Source organism: Alosa sapidissima, chromosome 1 (assembly GCF_018492685.1).
Source record: "Alosa sapidissima isolate fAloSap1 chromosome 1, fAloSap1.pri, whole genome shotgun sequence".
Classification (NCBI taxonomy): domain Eukaryota; kingdom Metazoa; phylum Chordata; class Actinopteri; order Clupeiformes; family Clupeidae; genus Alosa; species Alosa sapidissima.
In genome coordinates, this window is record NC_055957.1 from 33,040,352 (window position 1) to 33,058,757 (window position 18,406).

At 43.1% G+C, this 18,406-nt stretch overlaps 2 protein-coding genes across 4 annotated transcripts in view; both read right to left on the bottom strand.

Moving 5' to 3' along the window:
* The window catches only part of ank2a (ankyrin 2a, neuronal), a 108,261-nt gene that overhangs the window by 3,282 nt on the left and 86,573 nt on the right, over window positions 1-18,406 (bottom strand). The window contains exons 46-48 of the mRNA XM_042107984.1: window positions 3,702-3,785; window positions 723-884; window positions 149-325 (exon numbers count right to left, since the gene is read on the bottom strand). Coding sequence (XP_041963918.1) covers window positions 149-325; window positions 723-884; window positions 3,702-3,785 — 423 coding nt within the window. The remainder of the gene's footprint in view (window positions 1-148; window positions 326-722; window positions 885-3,701; window positions 3,786-18,406) is intronic.
* On the bottom strand, window positions 5,219-15,038 carry LOC121721240. 3 transcript variants are annotated; one of them, XM_042108010.1, is made up of 3 exons: window positions 14,142-15,038; window positions 8,065-10,583; window positions 5,219-7,132 (listed from the first exon to the last, which is right to left on the bottom strand). In XM_042108010.1, the coding sequence occupies exons 1-2, from the start codon at window positions 14,906-14,908 to the stop codon at window positions 9,665-9,667; spliced, it is 1,686 nt and encodes a 561-aa protein (XP_041963944.1). In that variant the 5' UTR covers window positions 14,909-15,038; the 3' UTR covers window positions 5,219-7,132; window positions 8,065-9,664. The 3 variants fall into 3 exon arrangements, with proteins under 3 accessions (XP_041963944.1, XP_041963934.1, XP_041963927.1); XM_042108000.1 differs by having other exon boundaries at window positions 5,219-6,968; window positions 7,076-7,132; window positions 8,065-15,038; XM_042107993.1 differs by having other exon boundaries at window positions 8,065-15,038.

The window sequence follows — 18,406 nt, forward strand, 5'->3', positions numbered from 1 at the left end:
TCATGAGAGCATTTTCTGTACTGTATCTATGTATATACTGAACACACTGACTCAGAGCTGCAATGTGATTATGTGGCTGGTTGACACGATAACAGTCAATAAGTAGAGTCTGTTACCCTGAGCACTGACAGAATGACTGATCACTGACCTCACTGAAGTCATCTTGAGGGGAAGGGAGATCGGAGGCGAGTGCGGGGTCTCCATGATGCGTCTCCATCCTCTCCCCCTGCACGAGCGATGTTTGGACCACCTGGCTGACCTCCCGACTTTCCTCCTCCTCCTCCGCTCCACGGGCAGATGCACTTGGCATCTCACAAAATGTCACCTGGCAGCACACGTGTTATAAGCAGTCACTATCGTATTCAGAATTCAAAATGTCACCTGGCAGCACACGTGTTATAAGCAGTCACTATCGTATTCAGAATTCAAAATGTCACCTGGCAGCACACGTGTTATAAGCAGTCACTATCGTATTCAGAATTCAAAATGTCTCCTGGCAGCACACGTGTTATAAGCAGTCAGTCACTATCGTATTCACAATTCAAATTGCACCTTGGGTGCACCAGCGTCACAAACACAGACAAAGTCACTGCAACACACACTCACATACTCACACATACACACACACACACACAGACACACACACACACACACACACACACACACACACACACACACACACACACACACACACACACACACACACACACACACACACACACCTCTGTCTGGTCCCCTTCACTCCTCAGGACTGTCCTCTTGATCACTTTGGAGTAGCCGTCCCCTTCTCTCACTCTTACAGAGCCATGTGTTGTTCCTTCATTCATCACATCCTCCCTCTCAACTCCATCAGATATGCAGCGCTTGATTATCTTCCTGGTAACCTGAAAAATCAACAAATAACCCCAATTGACCAAATATATAGTAACGCTGAACTCAATTACAGTAATAATAATAATAATAATAATAATAATAATAATAATAATACATTTTATTTAAATTGCCTTTCAAGTCATCCAAAGACACTGTACAATAACACAAGAGGACATAGACATAAAAACAACATAGACATAAAAACAACATAAAAGCATCAAACAGAGACAGTATACAAGAGAACATAGACATAAAAGCAATATACAGGGACAGTACAAGTAGACAGTACACTTAGTAAAACACACTATACATTTAGCAGGAGACAAACATTGGCAACAAAAGTAAAATAAAATAAAACAGTAATAGAGGAGTGAGTGGGATGGAGGAGGCATGGCTATGAGTAGGGAGGAAAAGCAAGAGTGAAAAGGTGAGTTTTTAACATGGATTTAAAGGTGGACAGTGGGAGGGAGTTCCAGAGTTTGGGGCCAGCCACGCTAAAGGCCCTGACACCCCTGGAACGGAAATGTGCAGTGGTGGTGGATAGGAGGTGGGCATCAGTGGAGCGTAAGGTGCGGGTTGGTTGGTAAGGGGTCAGGAGGCTTGAAAGATAAGAGGGTGCAAGATTATGTTGTGCTTTGAAGACAAGAAGGTCTTTTGAATTGAATACGGTATTGTACAGAGAGCCAGTGTAGTTAATGCAGGATGGGAGTGATATGTTGCCAGGGCCTGTTACGGGTGAGAACTCTTAGAGCAGAATTTTGTATGTATTGTAGCCTGTCTAATCTCTTTGCTGAGACACCAAAGAGCAGGGCATTGCAGTAGTCAAATCTGGAGGTTATGAAAGCATGAATGAGAGTCTCAGCAGTGGTGGGGTTAAGGGACGGGCAGAGTTTAGAAATGTTTTTGAGGTGGAAGGAGGCTGTTTTAGTGATGTATTTGATGTGAGAGTCAAAGGAAAGAATAGAGTCAATTATGACACCAAGGTTTTTGACTTCAGCGGTAGTGGTGGTGAAGTAGCCAGGGATGGATAACTGTGATTGTTTGAGCTTTTTCAGTACAGATGATGTGGCAATGAGTATGGCTTCTGTCTTGTCATGGTTTAATTTGAGAAAGTTCTGTCTCATCCAGTTGCTTATGGCATTGAGACAGGTAACCAGGTTGGAGGGACAAAGTGTGTGGGAGGGCTTAGTGTGAATATAGATTTGTATGTCGTCAGCATAGCAGTGGAAGTTTAAACCATACTGACGTAAAATATGACCAAGGGGAAGGATGTAAATGACAAAGAGCAGGGGACCTAGGACAGAACCCTGGGGAACACCATGTGATAGGGGTGAACTGGGGGACCTGAAATTACCTATGGAGACAAACTGTTCCCTTGCTGTGAGATATGACCTAAACCAGGAGAGTGGAGTGCCAGTGATACCCAAGAGTGTTTCCAACTTGGTGAGCATTGTGTGACCGTGTCGAAGGCAGCTGTAAGGTCCAGCAGTAATACAATGCTGACACGACCTGTATCAGCCGCAATGAGTAGGTTATTTATGACCTTGACCAGGGCCGTCTCGGTGCTGTGCTGAGCCCTAAAACCAGACTGAAACACATAGGGCATGAGCAGTCAGGTGTTCTTGGAGTTGTGTGGCTACAGTGCGCTCAAGGAGTGTGGAAATAAATGGCAGGTTGGAGATGGGACGGTAGTTTTCAAGATCATCAGTAGCTGCTCCAGTTTTTTTAAGAACAGGAGTGATAGCTGCATTTTTTTTGAGACAGTGAGGGACAGAACCAGTGAGAAGAGATGAATTTATAATGTGAACGAGGAGGGGGCACAGCACCGGCAGGCAGGTCTTGACCAGTGGAGTAGGCATAGGGTCCAGGGGGCAGGTAGAGGACCTAGCCTTAGTGGCAAGGTCATGGACAAAGTGCTCATCCACAGGTGTAAAAGCAGCGAAGGACTGGACTGGTAATGCAGGGGTAGTGGGGGCATCACTCAGTGTAGCAACAGTGGGGAGTAATTGAAATTGCCTGTAGATGGTGCTAACTTTGTTTTGGAAAAAATCAAGAAAGTCACAGCAAAGATCAGTTGAAGGGGTAAGTGGAAAGGGTTTGTTAGGCTGGAGTAGTTATTGACTGTGGAGAAGAGGGCTCTAGGGTTATTCTGACCTCTGGCAATGATGGTGGAGTAATGCACAGATTTAGCCTCATTAAGAGCCTCCTTGTAGGCCAATACATGGTCTTTATATGCCTGTGTGTGAACAGTTAGGCCAGTCCTTCTGCTACGTCGCTCCAGTTGGCAGCTAGCAGCCTTCATTTTGCGCAGCTCACGTGTAAACCATGGAGCAGAGCGTAGAAAGGAGACAGTGTGTGCTTTCAAGGGGGCCAGATTATTTAATGTATCAGATAGATGAGAGTTGTAGAGTAGGACAAGATCATCAGGACACAAGTTAAGTGGCTTGTCCATGAGTTGGGATTGTAGTGTGTCCGATAGCTCAGCTGTGTTAATGTTCTTGGTGTTCTTATATGTGATGGAGCGTGAAGCATGGGGACAGCGATGAGGCTCAGGAACAGCAATATTAAACATTACAGCTTTGTGGTCAGTGACAGAGACATTCTTAGGACAAAGGTGATGGAGAGATGCCTGCGGCGCAGACAAGATCAAGAGTGTGACCTTTTGAGTGGGTGGGAAAGTTCACATGCAGGGCAAGATCAAAGCAGTTTAGCATATTGAGAAAATTATTGGCCAAATTACAGTTGTTTGAATCAACATGTTTGAATCAACATGTAATATACTTTGGCACAATGCAAAACTCCAGACAGATCAAATATAGACTTTGTACCTTCTTAACCACCATATTCCCATGCTCATCCACATACTGCTCCTCTGATGTGGTCTCTGGAGATAGTTCTGGGAACTCATCTGCCTGTTGGAAGAGTAAAGGGGAGAATGAGGTTACAATCTGACCACTTGCTAGTCGTTCAGTATCCACTAGAGTGTGCTGTGGAGTCAGAGGTCAGTGGTTAGAGAAGGGTTTGGTTTAGAACACCTGGTTGAAGCCTTTAAAGTTAATTCACAACACAGCATCCACACCACATACTATAACAAGGCAAGAAAAACAATATTGTTAGAGACCACTTTCAGAGCAATTTTGAGAACGATAGAAAACTGCCAATCAATCAGAGTCAATAAAATTATAGACATCAAATGAATCCACATGAGGAAGAACCTTTCCTTATCATTGGTTAGTGCGGATGCTCATACCATTATAGTTATAGTTGTCTTTATAGCTATCGAACATTAGTAATCTGGCTACTTTTTTTAATTAAAATGTTACTTAGATTCATTGTGATTGCTCAGAGGTTCTCCGTTAACATCACACTTTACAAACCAACCCCACAGGGCAACCACATCCCACATGCAGGGCAGGGCAGGGCAACAGAACCTCCTAGTCGCCCCGCTCTGAGCTCCGCATGTGTACCTGGATGATAACTCTCCTTCGAACGACTCTGGTGGTCAGCACGTCCTCTTCAGAACTATCTGACAGCACACCTAGCTCTTTTGCAACCTCCTAGCCAAGCAGGAAAAATGCATAGTGTATCACAGTGAAGCCTTTACACTTCACAAAGAGCTCAGACGAAGTACACAGAGGTGGTAGTGTAAGATCAGATTTCCCATGCACAACCATGTTTTCCTCTAGATGCTTGTGGGATGCCTGTTATAACACACACCAGAAGTTAGGGGGAATAGTGCTTATCAACACACTCACAGCAACTTAGAAGTAAGTCTGTGTGCAAGTCATTTCTACAAAAGTTGAAGAAATTGGGCTGTTAGCTTGTTAATGTTACTTGTGAAACAGTAATGGACTTTTAAAAAAAAAAAAAATGAGCCACACTAGTTAGTTTGTTATAGGTTTGTTAAATCCATATCCTAAGTTAAGTATATTTTCCAGGGTCAAAGAGCTCATATCAACATCAGGTGGCAGAGGTGCATGACAGGCAGCTTCAGGCAGGATGGAGGAGCTCAAATGACCCTTACCCTCTTTAGACAGCCACCATTGACCACATGCTCCTCTGCCCCATGACGGAGAACCTCCTGGGGGACCTGCCTACAGACTCGTCTAGCACTCAGGGAAGTGACTGGACCATCTCTCTTAATATGTAAGGCTGGGGGCTCATGGGGGAAAACGGCGTCCTCATAGTCCTCACTTCCTGATGACAGCAAGGCTCTACGGTGTTGCTTTTTCCGCATGAGACTCCTTGGGCTCTTTTGTCTCATTTTGACTCCAAGGAGGGAGTCCTTCCTTGGATGAAAGTGCAATTTCCTTATCACCTCAGGCTCTGTTTCAGAATGATCTGAAATGGTTTGCTTACAGTCAAAGTACATCTCTGGGTCTGAGTCATCATGGAGTTGGAGTACCTGAGCATTAGGCTTTTCATCAGCCATAGTATCATAGAACTGTAGAGTACACAGACTCTCTTGGCTCAAGAACATGTCCTGTTCCTCTGGAACATCCCTCAAAGCAGGTTCCGCGTCTTCAGGTAGAGTACCTTCATTCAAGAGCTGCTCTGCATATACAGTGCTTGGCTCTCCATGGCTATTTTTAGATATTTCAATGATTTCTGCCTTTGAACAGATAGAAGGAGTAGCCAAAGACCATTCCTCTGGAGTCATCAGTAGCTGGTAAGAAGAAGTATCTCCAATATCTGTCTGACCTAGGTTAACTAAAGCTGACAATGGAATTTGTGAAAATGGATGGGGAGATTTATGTGCAGGCTGAATGATATCTGATTCATCGTCCTCCTGTGAGTAAAGACCATCTGTCATGGGCACAGGCTGATGGGACCATGGGATAAGTGTAGGATCGGCAACAGTTTCCTTATCATGTGCGTATAGAATATTCACCAAATTATTGGAAGCCCTTTCCATTGTCTCAGCCTGTTTTGGGATGAAGTCAATGGCTCCAACCTCAAAATCAAAGTGTGTTGACAACGTAACTGCACCTGGTGTCTGTGGTGTCCCATCTGAGATATAGACATTTGTGTCATCAGTAGTATGCAGAGTAGTTCCAGAAGGCATCCATGAATGTGGAAAGTCAAGAGTAGTTTTACACACATATGTCTCCTCAACGTGTGCATTGTCATCCGTATGGGATCCAGGTGTGACAGAGCTTGACTGGCATGATGATTCAGTAAGTTCACAAATGGGTTTACAACTCATTTCAGCAGTCTTAACCATGTCTAAATGACCCTGTCTTGGATCAAGATGGATCTGGTTTTGAGAAATATTTTTTCCTTCTTCCCTTACATCAGATCCCATCAGGGAAGGAACCAACAGATTTTGATTATCAGGAGTGACATCAACGCCTAGTGTCTGTTCAGACTTCTCGGCAAGGGAAATCAGTTCTGTGGATGAGGCTTGGCTTACCTCACTGCCCACAGCTTCTTCACATTCCTTGGGTGATTTGGGGGTCTTCATATCAGTGACTGATACACATAGAGTAGGAATAGGACAATCTGGTGTTTCAGGTCCTTGGTTTTGCCATGTCACAACTCGATCTATATTGCTCAACGAGCCAGGATCTATTCCCTGCTGTCTCACTAAGCCAGAGGTAATTTTTATAAGATCAGGGGTTACTCTACGTCCTTCAGAACATGGCTGACTAAACAATGACAATGAATCACAAGATGTCCCAGGGACATCTACTAAGCTATCATCTGATATGACATCTGCTGAAAGGCCACTGTCCACAGACTCCAGACTAAGTGAGTAACTGTGATCTTCCTTAGGAGAAGAATATTTGGTCTCTGTGGACATAACGCCTACACTGTAAAGACTTTGTGGGGTTTCCTCAAATCTAATTTCCAATTCTTCCTCAGGGTGGGAGATCTCATCACCTTTTATCTCCTTTTCATCAGTATGGTATTCACATCCGTCAGATGACACTGCTGGCATAACTGGTTCACTGTGAGGTGTATTTGTAGGTTGACATGGAGCCTGTGGTGGGTCATCCGGACTGTCTTTTGATGTGTGTTTGAGGAGATCTGGCACTAGTGGAGTAGACTCATAAGCTGTAAACGGCACGTCTATTGATCCATCTGGAAACAGACTGAAATCACATGACTTTTCACTCTGTGCAACCGGCTCCACTTCACTTGCAGGGGAACATGTATTTCTTACAGGTGGCATCAAGGATGCACTGGCCTTAAAACCAACCTCCATTTCAATTGGCTCGGGATCAGGTAACACCCTTTGATCCAAAGCTCCTGGAACCTAAGATGTAATCATGAAATGGAATGAAAAAAACATAAATGAGATGTCTCCTTTGGGTAAATAGCCTTAGTGTTGTAACCACCATTCATTCTATGGGACAACATTCAAACAAATCACAATTTAGCTTAAAGGAAAACATTAGGACAAGTGCAGCATTGTAGAGGCAGTGTAAAAAGCACATGCAGATTTCAGGGGCACCTACACAATGATACTGTTATGCCTGAAATCTTTTTTTCAATCTTATTCTTTTAACCTCACTACTGAATACTGTATAAATAAATGTGAATGATAACAGTTTTTTTTTTTTTTTCAAATTTGAGACCCAAATCCAACCAAAGCAAAGTCAGCACATGATGTGACATTACTAATATGTTACATGTCACCTTTACCTTTGTGTCATGAGTAACTATGCAAATGCAATGAAAAGCAGAGCTTTCACTCCCTCGTAACTGAACCTGTGAGCATAGCGCATGCTCCATAGCCTCCTTGAATCACAGTTCAGCTGGTCTACCGGGAGAGAAGTGACTGTTAAAATACTGCCATGCCACTGCTGACTTGATGTTTTTGACTGCTCATGTAATCTGGTGGTTGTATGGTACAGTAGTTTATGATCATGGTGCCTGGAGAGAAAGGAGGCTGCAGTATACTGAGACTTCCTGAATCACTCTTTGTGTGTGTGTGTGTGTGTGTGTGTGTGTGTGTGTGTGTGTGTGTGTGTGTGTGCATGTGTGTGTGCGTGTGTGTGTGTGTGTGTGTGTGTGTGTGTGAGGGATTAGAGACTCATCCTGTTGGTCTTGCAAACATGCAAAACACGACAAGTCAAACTAAGAAGCAGACATTAGTAGCTGCTTATGCTTTTACATCTGAAGCAGTGCTCTGGGAATCAGCGCTATTTATGGTAACACAGCATCCCTCAGTGCAAGTGCTCTTACCAACACTGGGAGCCAGCTGACAACTTTTGTCATCATTCCAAGTGAGTAGTGTCCAACCCAATCGTCTTGAGTCTCTTGGTGGTCATTTTCCACCATTGGTGGCCATATTCCATCTTTTTATACGCTTGAACAAAATTGTCTTCTTCTGTTGTTGTTCTTTCTGTTGTTGTCGATACTCTTCAAGTTGCTCTTGATTTATTGCTCTGGGTTCTTTCAGTTCAAGGATTATGTCCACTGCCACATGACTAAAAAAAAATCTAAATTCTCCAAAACTTCACTGAAAATGACCTGACATTTGTTGGACCTTATCTATTCAACATTACTTGTTGACAAAACAATGTTCTTCAATCTTTTTAGTTCCCTGATGGTGGAACAACCTACCAAGTCCTACCAGAGTAGGGGCATCCCTCTCTATCTTAAAGAAACTCTTGAAGACCCAACTCCTACAGTACCTCCTCTCCTCACACTTCTAACAGTCCAACACAATTAACATGCACTTACACTTCCCTCCCACTACCTCAACACCCTTCTCCTTCTTCTACCACCATCTCCTTTGATACTGTACACTTGACTAGTACCTCCACTTAGGCACTCATCCTCTGGTAGTAGTATTCATCTCTGTAGTATTTGCTACCTAAGGTCTCCTCTGCATAGCAGTATTTGTTGTAGTAAAATTCAGAATTCTCCAATTTTCACTGAAAATGACCTGACATCTGCTGGGCATTATCTATTCAAAATCACTTTTTGTCAAAACAAACTCCCCATTAAACTGGGTTGTGGGTGTGCATAATGAACCAATTGCTGTATGGTACCACTTTGAGACATTCTAAAAACAAATAGTTACATCAGAAAACAGAAGACCTTTTTCAGCTACTATTACCACAGTCTCTGCTGTTACATGTAGGTTTCCCACAGATAACACTCCACTGCAAAACACACAAAGACCAGGCATACCATGCTAACAGAAGATATTAAAACAAATCTGGTAAAGACTAAATGCTAAACTCTGCATGAAAAAAGGGTCAAATATAACAACATATCTTAGAGTCGTTTTCTACCTTTGAGCACGCACAACTAAATGTCTTTCCATTCTAAATACAGCTCTCTCAATATCAATTAAAATAGCTACAGATATAGACTTTGCTTTCAAAATATCACTGTACCTAAGGGGATCCTTTTAAAAGTTTAGCTGTGCTGTACTTCCTAACACTGTAGTTAAGAACTACTCAAAGGACAAATCCATAAAATTATAGCAGAATCCTGATATAATGAATCATCTCATAGTCCAAACCAATTTCATTAAGAAACTTGGGATTTCAAGTGATCACACCTACCACACTGTGGTTACAGAGTAACTCTGAATGACAGCTATTAATAGGATAATTGTGCAGTTTATACTGGGTCTCTATTCACTTGTTGGACTAAATAAAAAAAAAAAAACATATTAATTGCACTAAATATCATGTCACAATAGCTATTTTAAATAATTGGGGAAATCAAAATCTCTCAACAGAACTGTGTGGTAGGTGTGGTTTTGATTCTTATCTATCTTATTTGGGGCTTAAATAAAAAAAAATGTGGCATGTTTAGTATGTCTAATCTATTTTTCTGTCCTTAGACCTACCCTCTCAAAAACACCACTCTTACTTATGAATGTTTCACCTTTATACAGTGGGTCATACATATGTGCGATAAGTTTGCTTGGGGCTGTTTTGTAGACCAGCTGGAACACAGGAGAAATACTTGAGGTCTCCTTTTCAGCTATGAATGGCTGAGTGGATGAATCTTTGTCACTGAAGAGTGATGTGCTTTCTTGAGGTGCATTATCATAAACGTCAGATTTGGGAGATCCAGGCTGATCCCGGGACATTTCACCAAGACCAAACCTGGATTGATTAATATCTGAGGCGATAGATTTGGGTAAGGGTGACCTATCACCAATACATGGTACTCTATCATCAGATAATGATGTTCTGACCTGAGAACATGGTGAATCATTTGGCAAGCATGTAACTCCGCTAACTGAAGAAGCTTGAGGAGAGAGATGCCTTGTGTCATGTTCTGGGTAATCCGGACACAAATGTGCTATGTCACTGTCAGAAATGTCAAGATATGGTTGTCTATGGGTAGCTACATCACTATGGCTACCACTATGTTCTCTAACTTCATATTTCACTGAGTCCGATTCAGGTGACTCTGGTCTTTCATAGTCAAAGAGGATGTCAAGGCATAACTCAGACAGCTCAATGTCTGAGACCAGTGATTCAGTTGAAGGAGATGTACAGCCTAGAAGAGGCATAACACATTCAAGAATCGGAGCACTGAAGTAAGGTAATGGAGACTCAGGACTCAGGGGCCTGTATTTATCAACTATGGAAAACGACCAGGGTGAATCTGGTCTTACTTCATCAAACCCAAATTCAAACAGTAATGTATCATACTCATTGTTTAATGTCAACAAATCTGGTGATAGAGGTCTAAATTCAGCTGAAAGGGTCCTCTCAAGGGTCCTATCAAATGTATGGTAGCTATATTCAGGTATAGGTGAATCAGGGGTCAGTGGTCTGTGTTCGTTGCATTCATTGCATGAATCAGGTGAACGTGGTCTCTCTTCTTGGAACAACTCTTTAAGACAGATTTCAGAGTACTGAATATCTGAAGCAAGAGATGTAGGAGAGGATGATCTACTTCCTGTAAAGATGAACTCCTCCAATATAGGGCAGCCAAACTGATTAATAGGTGAATCTGGAGGTCTATACACATCGAGTGAATTCACTGATTCCGGTGAATATGGCCGATCTTCACCACTAAACAACTCACTAAGACACAACTCCGAGTATTCAATATCTGAAGTGACGGATACGGGAGAAGAGGATCTATTTGTTGTGTAATTCAACTGTTGAAGAATAGGAGCTTCATACATTGGAATAGGTGAGTCAGGAGACAGTAGTCTATATGCATCTGGTGAATGTGATGATTCCGGAGACCATGATCGGTCCTCATTGAACAACCCCTCCAGACACAACTCAGAGTACTCAATGTCGGATATAAGTGATGTGGGTGAGGATGATCTACTTCCCATGCAGATTACTGTCTCGTATTTAGCATGACCGTAGTCAGGGACAGGTGAATCAGGACACAAGACCATACCTTCATCATACAAGCTCATGGGTTCTGGTGAATCTGTTCCCCCCTCTTGGAACAATTCATCAAGGTACAGGTCAGAGTATTCAATATCGGATGCCAGCGAAATGGGAGATGATGATCGGCTAGTTGAAAATACCATCTGACCACATGTGGAATGAATATATTCAGGAATCGGGGAATCAGGGGACAGACGTTTATCTTCATCTAATGAAGTAAAGGATTCTGGTGACGATGTTCTCTCTTCCTCAAGCCACAAAAGGAAAGTTGAGGAATAGTCATTTTCAGACGTTAGGGACTCTGGTGATAATGGTCTTTGCTCATGTGTGGCTCTAATGGTCCTGTTAAAGCCTTCTTCAATAATGCCTGATTCTGGTGACTCTGGTCTGTCTTCACTTAACAACATTTCAAGACATATTTCAGAGTATTCAATATCTGACAGCAGAGATAGGGGAGAGGATGATCTATTACTTAAGTAGTTCAAATTTTCAAATATAGGAGGTCCATACTCAGGAACAGGTGAATCAGGAGACAGTGTTCGAAACATATCGAGTGAAATCACTGATTCAGGTGAATCTGACCTCTGTTCTCTGAATAATTCCTCAAGACACATTTCGGAATACTCAATCTCTGAAGCTAAGGATATGGGAGACGACGATCTATTGCTTGCATAACCTAACTGCTCAAAGGTAACGCAGCCATACACAGGAATGGGTGAATCTGGAGACAGTGGTCTATGTGTATCCGGAGAATGCGATGAATCTGGTGACCATGATCTGTCGTCATTGAACAACTCGTCCGGACACAACTCAGAATACTCAATGTCTGAACTGACTAATGAATCAGGAGAAGACGATCTTGTCACCCAATTCTGTCTTACGTCAACAGGTAATAGGGTTTCATCGCTATCTAACATCATTGGCTGACTTGACTCATAGGGCCGCGAAAGTGAAGTGGAGGTAAGTTCATCTTGACCAGAAAATAGGATTTCGGACTCTAAGCCTGACACCTGCTCTGAAGGCACCTCTGGTGACATTTTACTTTTAAAATCTCTAGAGGTTTCTGCAGCAGAAATACTGGTCTGAACATCCTCAGTCATTCGGATTTGACTGCTAGTCTCTTCTGTCTTATCTCTTGCTCTCGTACTTTCATGTTCAAGTTCTATTCCTTCAAACATGCCCGTCTTACTGCAGAGTTGTTTACCTTTAAAAGGCGGGTCATGTATATGGGATATCAGCTTGGATGTCACCGTTGTGTGTAACAGTGCATACTTTTGAGGAGATGAAATCTCATCGGAGGCTGCCACTACACATTTGGAGGCAACGGCTTTTACCGGTGGCTCCATTCCGCTCTTAAGAGATTTCAACCCTGGTTCCCCCTCAGAGGAGGCATCATTTGTCTCTCCTACCTTTGTAAGGTTTTCACTAATCACAAAGCCTGCATCATCTGGAGAATATAGAGGACATCTTTGACAGCTCTCGGCTATGATTGATTCAGGAGACTGTGGCCTATGCTCATTATAATCCCAAGAACGACAAGACTCATTATCTGATAATGTTGGCGCAGGTGATGGGCCCATATCACTTTTAACTGCTACAGTGACTATGTTTTCAGGTAAATGACTAGTATATTGGGGAATGGGAGAGTCAGGGGAGAGAGGTCTAAACTCATCCAATGACGTCTGAGAACCTGGTGAGGATGGTCTCAGTTCTTCAAACCAATACTCTAGGAAGGCCAGTTTGTCGTCAGACTCTGAGGATAGCGAATCAGGTGACATTGTCCCACTTTCATCAAGCACATCTTTTAATGCCTCATCTGAAGGTGCTGATAGAGGGGAGTCTGGCCTCATCTCATTAGGCACATGTTCATAGGTCAAGTTGATGTCAAAGTACTCAACATCTGATGTTGCAGAGTGAGGAGACATAGATCTGTTCCACTGAGTGGTTGGCACTGTAAACATATTAAACTGGGGAACAGGGGAATCAGGAGAAAAAGCTCTATTGGAGGAAACAGACTCGGGAGATGAAGGCCTGTCCTCAAGGTCGAACAAGTCTTCTAGATCATACTCCTCACTCTCACTTTCACTGTCTGATATTGCAGAGATGGGAGATAAGCGCTTGATACTAGTGGACTGCATTGACTTGGTCAATAGAGTTTCATACAGTGGAACTGGTGAATCGGGGGTGTCTTGTTCTGACCAGAGTTCTTCATTTCCTATGTCCAACAGTATAAATTCAGTTTTACACCACTTTGCATCCTCGGGCAGCTGCTGCCCAATGCTTCTAGTCTCCTTTCTCTTTCCCACTGGATTTATGTTCTCTCTTTCTGAATCAGTTTTTGCAGACAAAGGAGTGAATAACTGATTGTCAGGTGTCAAGGACTGACTGGAAGTGACTCTCGGAGTACCTACACTGCCTTCTGCCCCATAGTCTGAGTCTTGCCTTGTGAGACAACTGTTACCATCATAGCCATCAGTCAATGATTCAGGAGATGATGGACGCTCGTCAATATGGAAATTATAGCCATCTGCGTACTCCAGACTTGAGCACAGGGACTCAGGTGACGAACACCTATCTTTGGCATAAATTACTGATGCTGTTTTAATCATGAACTGTGGGACGGGTGAGTCAGGGGAGAGTGGCCTGCATTCATTGAGCGATGAAATCGATTCAGGAGAGGAGGCTCTGACTTCTTCAAGCCACTTAGAGAAAAATAAGCAGTAGTCTGTCTCGGGTGTCGCAGATTCTGGAGTGAATGGTCTATGTTCAGACAAATCATTCATGCTGGTTTCATCATCTAAAATGACTGATTCTGGTGAATCTGGCCTGTCTTCATCAAACAACTGTACAAGACAGAGCTCAGAGTACTCAATATCTGACTCTAGAGACATGGGAGATGAGGACCTATCACTTATGAAGTTTAACTGTTCAAATGTATGGTAGCTATATTCAGGTATAGGTGAATCAGGGGTCAGTGGTCTGTGTTCGTTGCATTCATTGCATGAATCAGGTGAACGTGGTCTCTCTTCTTGGAACAACTCTTTAAGACAGATTTCAGAGTACTGAATATCTGAAGCAAGAGATGTAGGAGAGGATGATCTACTTCCTGTAAAGATGAACTCCTCCAATATAGGGCAGCCAAACTGATTAATAGGTGAATCTGGAGGTCTATACACATCGAGTGAATTCACTGATTCCGGTGAATATGGCCGATCTTCACCACTAAACAACTCACTAAGACACAACTCCGAGTATTCAATATCTGAAGTGACGGATACGGGAGAAGAGGATCTATTTGTTGTGTAATTCAACTGTTGAAGAATAGGAGCTTCATACATTGGAATAGGTGAGTCAGGAGACAGTAGTCTATATGCATCTGGTGAATGTGATGATTCCGGAGACCATGATCGGTCCTCATTGAACAACCCCTCCAGACACAACTCAGAGTACTCAATGTCGGATATAAGTGATGTGGGTGAGGATGATCTACTTCCCATGCAGATTACTGTCTCGTATTTAGCATGACCGTAGTCAGGGACAGGTGAATCAGGACACAAGACCATACCTTCATCATACAAGCTCATGGGTTCTGGTGAATCTGTTCCCCCCTCTTGGAACAATTCATCAAGGTACAGGTCAGAGTATTCAATATCGGATGCCAGCGATATGGGAGATGATGATCGGCTAGTTGAAAATACCATCTGACCACATGTGGAATGAATATATTCAGGAATCGGGGAATCAGGGGACAGACGTTTATCTTCATCTAATGAAGTAAAGGATTCTGGTGACGATGTTCTCTCTTCCTCAAGCCACAAAAGGAAAATTGAGGAATAGTCATTTTCAGACGTTAGGGACTCTGGTGATAATGGTCTTTGCTCATGTGTGGCTCTAATGGTCCTGTTAAAGCCTTCTTCAATAATGCCTGATTCTGGTGACTCTGGTCTGTCTTCACTTAACAACATTTCAAGACATATTTCAGAGTATTCAATATCTGACAGCAGAGATAGGGGAGAGGATGATCTATTACTTAAGTAGTTCAAATTTTCAAATATAGGAGGTCCATACTCAGGAACAGGTGAATCAGGAGACAGTGTTCGAAACATATCGAGTGAAATCACTGATTCAGGTGAATCTGACCTCTGTTCTCTGAATAATTCCTCAAGACACATTTCGGAATACTCAATCTCTGAAGCTAAGGATATGGGAGACGACGATCTATTGCTTGCATAACCTAACTGCTCAAAGGTAACGCAGCCATACACAGGAATGGGTGAATCTGGAGACAGTGGTCTATGTGTATCCGGAGAATGCGATGAATCTGGTGACCATGATCTGTCGTCATTGAACAACTCGTCCGGACACAACTCAGAATACTCAATGTCTGAACTGACTAATGAATCAGGAGAAGACGATCTTGTCACCCAATTCTGTCTTACGTCAACAGGTAATAGGGTTTCATCGCTATCTAACATCATTGGCTGACTTGACTCATAGGGCCGCGAAAGTGAAGTGGAGGTAAGTTCATCTTGACCAGAAAATAGGATTTCGGACTCTAAGCCTGACACCTGCTCTGAAGGCACCTCTGGTGACATTTTACTTTTAAAATCTCTAGAGGTTTCTGCAGCAGAAATACTGGTCTGAACATCCTCAGTCATTCGGATTTGACTGCTAGTCTCTTCTGTCTTATCTCTTGCTCTCGTACTTTCATGTTCAAGTTCTATTCCTTCAAACATGCCCGTCTTACTGCAGAGTTGTTTACCTTTAAAAGGCGGGTCATGTATATGGGATATCAGCTTGGATGTCACCGTTGTGTGTAACAGTGCATACTTTTGAGGAGATGAAATCTCATCGGAGGCTGCCACTACACATTTGGAGGCAACGGCTTTTACCGGTGGCTCCATTCCGCTCTTAAGAGATTTCAACCCTGGTTCCCCCTCAGAGGAGGCATCATTTGTCTCTCCTACCTTTGTAAGGTTTTCACTAATCACAAAGCCTGCATCATCTGGAGAATATAGAGGACATCTTTGACAGCTCTCGGCTATGATTGATTCAGGAGACTGTGGCCTGTGCTCATTATAATCCCAAGAACGACAAGACTCATTATCTGATAATGTTGGCGCAGGTGATGGGCCCATATCACTTTTAACTGCTACAGTGACTATGTTTTCAGGTAAATGACTAGTATATTGGGGAATGGGAGAGTCAGGGGAGAGAGGTCTAAACTCATCCAATGACGTCTGAGAACCTGGTGAGGATGGTCTCAGTTCTTCAAACCAATACTCTAGGAAGGCCAGTTTGTCGTCAGACTCTGAGGATAGCGAATCAGGTGACATTGTCCCACTTTCATCAAGCACATCTTTTAATGCCTCATCTGAAGGTGCTGATAGAGGGGAGTCTGGCCTCATCTCATTAGGCACATGTTCATAGGTCAAGTTGATGTCAAAGTACTCAACATCTGATGTTGCAGAGTGAGGAGACATAGATCTGTTCCACTGAGTGGTTGGCACTGTAAACATATTAAACTGGGGAACAGGGGAATCAGGAGAAAAAGCTCTATTGGAGGAAACAGACTCGGGAGATGAAGGCCTGTCCTCAAGGTCGAACAAGTCTTCTAGATCATACTCCTCACTCTCACTTTCACTGTCTGATATTGCAGAGATGGGAGATAAGCGCTTGATACTAGTGGACTGCATTGACTTGGTCAATAGAGTTTCATACAGTGGAACTGGTGAATCGGGGGTGTCTTGTTCTGACCAGAGTTCTTCATTTCCTATGTCCAACAGTATAAATTCAGTTTTACACCACTTTGCATCCTCGGGCAGCTGCTGCCCAATGCTTCTAGTCTCCTTTCTCTTTCCCACTGGATTTATGTTCTCTCTTTCTGAATCAGTTTTTGCAGACAAAGGAGTGAATAACTGATTGTCAGGTGTCAAGGACTGACTGGAAGTGACTCTCGGAGTACCTACACTGCCTTCTGCCCCATAGTCTGAGTCTTGCCTTGTGAGACAACTGTTACCATCATAGCCATCAGTCAATGATTCAGGAGATGATGGACGCTCGTCAATATGGAAATTATAGCCATCTGCGTACTCCAGACTTGAGCACAGGGACTCAGGTGACGAACACCTATCTTTGGCATAAATTACTGATGCTGTTTTAATCATGAACTGTGGGACGGGTGAGTCAGGGGAGAGTGGCCTGCATTCATTGAGCGATGAAATCGATTCAGGAGAGGAGGCTCTGACTTCTTCAAGCCACTTAGAGAAAAATAAGCAGTAGTCTGTCTCGGGTGTCGCAGATTCTGGAGTGAATGGTCTATGTTCAGACAAATCATTCATGCTGGTTTCATCATCTAAAATGACTGATTCTGGTGAATCTGGCCTGTCTTCATCAAACAACTGTACAAGACAGAGCTCAGAGTACTCAATATCTGACTCTAGAGACATGGGAGATGAGGACCTATCACTTATGAAGTTTAACTGTTCAAATGTATGGTAGCTATATTCAGGTATAGGTGAATCAGGGGTCAGTGGTCTGTGTTCGTTGCATTCATTGCATGAATCAGGTGAACGTGGTCTCTCTTCTTGGAACAACTCTTTAAGACAGATTTCAGAGTACTGAATATCTGAAGCAAGAGATGTAGGAGAGGATGATCTACTTCCTGTAAAGATGAACTCCTCCAATATAGGGCAGCCAAACTGATTAATAGGTGAATCTGGAGGTCTATACACATCGAGTGAATTCACTGATTCCGGTGAATATGGCCGATCTTCACCACTAAACAACTCACTAAGACACAACTCCGAGTATTCAATATCTGAAGTGACGGATACGGGAGAAGAGGATCTATTTGTTGTGTAATTCAACTGTTGAAGAATAGGAGCTTCATACATTGGAATAGGTGAGTCAGGAGACAGTAGTCTATATGCATCTGGTGAATGTGATGATTCCGGAGACCATGATCGGTCCTCATTGAACAACCCCTCCAGACACAACTCAGAGTACTCAATGTCGGATATAAGTGATGTGGGTGAGGATGATCTACTTCCCATGCAGATTACTGTCTCGTATTTAGCATGACCGTAGTCAGGGACAGGTGAATCAGGACACAAGACCATACCTTCATCATACAAGCTCATGGGTTCTGGTGAATCTGTTCCCCCCTCTTGGAACAATTCATCAAGGTACAGGTCAGA

What these genes read in the sequence shown, in the direction of transcription:
- LOC121721240 (XM_042108000.1), bottom strand. Translation starts at nt 14,908, where the DNA reads ATGGTATTTTCAACTAGCCGATCATCATCTCCCATATCGCTGGCATCC.